Genomic DNA, 6,000 nt, shown 5'->3' on the forward strand with positions numbered 1-6,000 from the left:
TTGCAGCTTAGTTTCTTCAATGGCTGCTGCCACCGGCCACATCTTCAACCTTCCAGCCGTCGGAGTGGAATTCAATGTATTGAATTCATACTTACCACATGTCTATAAATAGACTTGTGGAGAGCATGCAGAAAGAACGAACAACACCAAGAAATACTGCATTCTGCCAATTCTACACACACACCCTCTGCACAACACTTTGCTCAGTTCTTGATCCTATTAAGTTCGCCGGAGCTCGCCAGATTGTGGTGCTACATCCGACGAGACGTAGTCGTTTTACCTTTGGGGAAGATACGCCAAACCGAAGAGCACTACCGGGGCAATAATCTTCTTGCGGGAAGAGATTCATCTCGACTCGACTTTGTTTTATACGTATAATTTATTTATACAGTGTATTTCAGTTGTATCGAATTATTTGAGTTGTAATTTCTCAAATTATTTACTTTGTAATATTTTCAATTATTTTGAGTTGTAATTTCTCAAAATAAATATTTTGTAATATCTCGATCGTGTACCCGGTTCTAACATTAATTTGTCAAACAAAGTTAAAAATGAGAATGAGCTTAACTCTGTTGTAAAATTGTATTTTTATTTATTTATTTGATATGCAAATTTGTTTTGTTTATGAATAGATTTAGTTTTGTCAACTTAAATTTAAAACCTTGAATCTGGCACTGCTCATGTTGCATAACAAATGATCCCTAAACATATTTTTAATATAAATTTGAAATAAATAAATATATTTCTTATTATGTAGCGTTTACAAATATTTGGATGATCATAAAAGGTATGTAGTGTAACTTAAAATTATCTCAAATTGAAAATAATTGATATATCTCTTTTGGGAATTATAAGTACACATTTAAGACATTTTTGAGAAAATACATCTGAAAATTGCACGTCTGATCTATACTAAAATATATTTCTAAAACAGTACCGCATACTAGCATATTTCATTTCGTTCATTACAAATGGAACATTGGCATAAAATCACTCAGCTATATATATATATATATACTCCCTCCGTCCCGGCCAAGACGCTACATTTGCTCTTCGGCACGGGATTTAATGAGTTGTAGATTAATGTTTTAAGTGTGTAGTAATAAAGTGATAAAGTAGGAGAGAGAATGTAATAAAGAAATACTTAATTAGTGTTAATTAAGTGTTTAAATTCCTTATTTTTGCCAAATATAGAAATGTAGCATCTTCGTTGGGACGGCCCAAAAAGGAATATGTAGGGCTGTAAACGAACAGAGCTATTCGCGAGCTATTCGGATTTCGGCTCGAAAAAAGCTCGTTCGAAGCTCGGTTCGATAATAAACGAGCCGAGCTCGAGCCTAAAATCGAGCTCGATAATTTTATCGAGCCGAGCCCGAGCTTTGTAGTGCTCGGCTCGTTAGGCTCGCGAACATGTTCGGATTCGTTGATAATCGAACATGTTCGCGAGCCCACAATCGAGCTGTGTTCGCGAGCCTACAATCGAGCCCATAATCGAGCCCACAATCGAGCTTATACTTCAAGAAAGACAAATAAAAATTTTTGTATGAGACAAGGTTCGAACCCTTGACTTCAAGGCATAATAGCACTAAATAAACTTCCATTGCCATTGAACTACATTTAGCAATTGTTGTAAACTTTAAACTTAATAAATTCTTATATATTACAAAAAAATGAATTTATGTATATTACGTAAGAAATAAATTTATATATATATATACATATATTAATATACTCAATGTCTATGTCTATATTTATAATATGTAGCTAGCATTTGCAACCATGCTCCGTGACAATGCATTGAAACATCTTTAATTAAATATAACTTTCATAATTAGTCAAATTTCACAATTTTATAAAAAGAAAAACATAATTTACTAATAAACCTTCAATTTTATTATAGTCACACAATTGATTTCAAATATATTATAGATGTATGTGTCATGTGTGTATAAGGATAAATGTTATGCCGTATACTTTGAATGAGCACCGCTTACATTTAGTCGATATTATAATTATTCTTTTTATTTTATACATATATTTTTTAATTCTAATACATCAAAAATCATTATTGAAATTACTAATTTATCAAATTGCAAAAATAAAAAATCAATTTGTTCATTTTTACCTTAACTCCAAATAAACGAATTAAAAGAACAATCGAGCTTTGTTACTTTGTTCATTGTTATATCGTTTAATAATATAATATCATACATTGATATTATATAATATAATATATATACTATATAATCAAATCATGCACTATAATTTATGTGTTGTAGTCCATATCTATATATATCATGCATGTTATATATGTTGTATACTTTGAATGAGCGTCACTTATATTTAGTCGATATTATCATTATTCTTTCTTATTTAATACATATTTTTAAATTTTTAATACATAAAAAATTATTATTGAAATCACTAATTTATCAAATTGAAGAAATCAAAACTCAATTTGTTCATTTTTATTTTAACTCGAAATAAATGAATAAAATGAACAATCGAGCATTGTTACTTTGTTCATTTTTATATCATTTAATAATTTCATGCATTGACATTATACAATACAATATATATACTATATAATCAAATCATCTACTATAATTTATGTGTTATAGTCTATATCTATATCTATATATATCATACATGTTATGTTGTATACTTTGAATGAGCGTCGCTTAGTCGATATTATCATTATTCTTTTTTATTTTATACATATTTTTTAAATTCTAATACATCAAAAATTATTATATAATACAATACAACATATATATACTATATAATCAAATTATCTACTATAATTTATGTATTATAGTCTATATCTATATATATATCATTACATGTTGAAATTATATAAGTAACATGTATACTTTATCATCATATTATAATACTATATAATATATAAAATAAATATATATCTAGTAGATAATATACAGTAATAGATTAATATAAATATATTATATCATTCTATCATTGTATTTATAATGCATGCAATATAGTCTATATTAAAGCAAAAACAAAGACATGGAAATTATTATTCAGTGCGTCTTTCCGTTTTCCATGCGTCTTTCCGTTTTCCATTTTTCCATCAGTAATCAATTCACGATCAGTAATTAGGTCTTTCCATTTTCCATCATTCCATATTTTCAAACCCTTCTTGGTTCTTGCCGCCATTCACCGAATCACCATACCCACGATCTTTCAGCTTATCAAGGTTCTCAAACCATCACCGCCGCCGTTCGCTGCTCACGGTCGGTCGACGCTCGCTGCTCACCGTCGGTCGACGCTCGCTGCTGCTGAACTTTGAGAGCAAGTACGTAATAGTTTAACTGTGATGAACTTTCTGTTTTACTATTATATTGTGACTTCAGATTTTCCAAAATTTATGAAACTTTGTACGAAAGTACTAGGGAGTAATATGAAGGTTTCTGTAAATTTTCAGACCAATCCAATATGTTTTGCTATTTTTCCTTGAATTTAATAAGATGCTCGCAGAAATAGTTTAACTATGATGAACTTTCTGTTTTTCTATTATATTGTGACTTCGGATTTTCCAAAATTTATGAAACTTTGTACGAAAGTACTAGGGAGTAATATGAAGGTTTCTGTAAATTTTCAGACCAATCCAATATGTTTTGCTATTTTTCCTTGAATTTAATAAGATGCTCGCAGAAATAGTTTAACTATGATGAACTTTCTGTTTTTCTATTATATTGTGACTTCGGATTTTCCAAAATTTATGAAACTTTGTATGAAAGTCACTATTGACTTATGAGAGTTTAGATAAAGATTCAGGTACCACAGCTACATTTATGGAAAAAATGCTTGAAAAGATGAAGTTGAAGTTTGATAAGTATTGGGGATCTTGTAATTTATTGATTTCTATAGCGGCTGTTTTAGATCCTAGAAACAAAATGAAGTATATTGAGTGGTGTGCTGACAATTGCTATTCTGGCGTGGAAGGGATTGAACTTAAAGTAACAGTTTTTGAGACATTGCGAAACTTGTATGCTGAATATGTAGAGGCTTATAGAGTTAGTACTAGTACTACTAATATTGTGAGAAATGCTAGTGATGCTCAAACAGGAAGTTCTAGCAATGTTAGTGGTGTTAGTAGTGTGAAATCTTGTACAAGTAGAAGCCAAAGCAAATATGAAAGCTTTAGGAAAACTGTTACTAGTGTTGATCAAATGAAGTCGGACTTTGATTTGTACTTTGAGGAGGCAGTTGAAGAATGGAATGAGCCGACTCAGTTTGATGCAATTGGATGGTGGAAGATGCATAGGATAAAGTATAAGATCCTATCAAAGATGGCTTGTGATGTGCTATCAATTCCCATAACCACAGTAGCTTCAGAGTCTGCCTTTAGTGCTGGTGGTAGAGTTATTGATCCACATCGTGCCTCTTTAGGAGTGGATACTGTGCAAATGCTACTTTGTGCCGAAGATTGGCTACGAGCTCGCTACGAGATCAAGGGAAAAGCCAAGGTAAGTATCAGTTTTAATCTTTATGTCTTTACTATATATACGTCTAATATTTAAATTTATGTGTTTATATTTTTATAGGACAAAGAGAATACCAAAGAGATCACTTTCACTTAAGCATGTCATCAATATAATGGGTAAATTATTGTTTTTATTTATATTAGTCTTATTATTTATATTTGTATTATTCTTAATTGTGTGATTTTGATTTTGTTGCTGCAGTAGTGACGCTTTGCTAGATTGGAGAGAATCTACAAAATCAATGCTTCTCTTATATAGTAGTTTTTGGTGTGTATGTTTGGACTTTTTAATGTTCTTCTAGTTACACAAGACATTTTAATTGTTTGGATTGTTGTTTAAATTATGTTATTTTGGCATGCATGTACATTTGTTAGAATGATTTTTATTCGTATTGATGCTTGTTTTGGACGATTGATTAGAATATATAGAAAATAATTTTTCTTTGAGGTCGAGCTCTCGAGCAACAGGTTGATTAAAAGTACATGATTTCGAGCTTGACACGAGCTCGAACTCGAATATTCGAGCCGAGCACATTTCAAGCCTACACGAACCTTTAAACGAACATAAAACGAGCCGAGCTCGAGCATAAGCTCGAGTTCGACAGTAACGAATAAAACACGAGCCGAACTCGAATCGAGCTCGAGCTTGATATTTTGATGTCGAGCCGAACTCGATCATGAACATAAAAGCTCGAATCGAGCTCGAGCCGAGCTCGAACACCCGAATATTTAAACGAGCCGAGCTCGAGCAGCCTAGTATTCGGCTCGGCTCGGCTCGTTTACAGCCCTAGGAATATGTAGCATCTTGGGCGGGACGGAGGGAGTATATTACATCATAAAATTTTAGTTTAATACAACATCGCATTGGTCCCATGTGTTTTGCATTTAACTACACGAAAATCTGCTATGCCTTGTCGTCACTTTGTATCTTACATCATAAGTTTTACCCTTTGCGATTTTTATTATTTTATTTGATTGGACATTAATTTAGAGTCGAACACTTGTAGCCTTGTAGGCATATGTATTTAGAAGACGCTCGAAATAAAAAATTTAAAATGAACAAAGAGTCGGTTTTCAGTGAGAATCGATCTCATTCATGAGACTGATTCTCACCACCACATTACAAATAATTAGCTGCTACTCTACAAATAAAATACACTAGTTTAGTAGTACATTCATTTGCCTATCATCTCTCATGTGTGGGTTCACTTTTTTAGAGCAGCAATATTTTTTATACTTTTTTTTAATATTATAATATCTATTGAAACATTACATTTCTTCATATCAATAGTTACTTTTTCTTACGACAATAATTACTTGATCAAATAAATTAAAAGTACAAGTTCTCGTGAGTAAAAATAACAATTATCATAAAAAAAGTAACGTTTAACAAACATTACCTTTCTCATGTCGATTATTACTTTTCATTACAACAATAATTACTTTGAATTATTCATGTTTTTCAACCAACCTGCAACCTGCGACCCACACCC

The 6,000-nt window shown here is 31.4% G+C and overlaps 1 protein-coding gene across 1 annotated transcript; it reads left to right on the plus strand.

The window, feature by feature from the left end:
• Positions 1–3,775: 3,775 nt before the first annotated feature.
• On the plus strand, positions 3,776–4,617 carry LOC130995818 (zinc finger BED domain-containing protein RICESLEEPER 2-like). Its single transcript, XM_057921262.1, has 2 exons — positions 3,776–4,490; positions 4,569–4,617. Exons 1-2 carry the CDS (start codon positions 3,816–3,818, stop codon positions 4,602–4,604), a joined length of 711 nt encoding a protein of 236 aa, XP_057777245.1. The 5' UTR covers positions 3,776–3,815; the 3' UTR covers positions 4,605–4,617.
• Positions 4,618–6,000: the final 1,383 nt, after the last annotated feature.

The sequence above is a fragment of the Salvia miltiorrhiza genome, chromosome 7 (genome assembly GCF_028751815.1).
Source record: "Salvia miltiorrhiza cultivar Shanhuang (shh) chromosome 7, IMPLAD_Smil_shh, whole genome shotgun sequence".
NCBI classification, from domain to species: domain Eukaryota; kingdom Viridiplantae; phylum Streptophyta; class Magnoliopsida; order Lamiales; family Lamiaceae; genus Salvia; species Salvia miltiorrhiza.

Coding starts and splice junctions, on each gene's coding strand:
- LOC130995818 (XM_057921262.1), top strand. CDS start 3,816: ATGGAAAAAATGCTTGAAAAGATGAAGTTGAAGTTTGATAAGTATTGG. Junction 4,491..4,568: donor AGATCAAGGGAAAAGCCAAG/GTAAGTATCAGT, acceptor ATATTTTTATAG/GACAAAGAGAATACCAAAGA.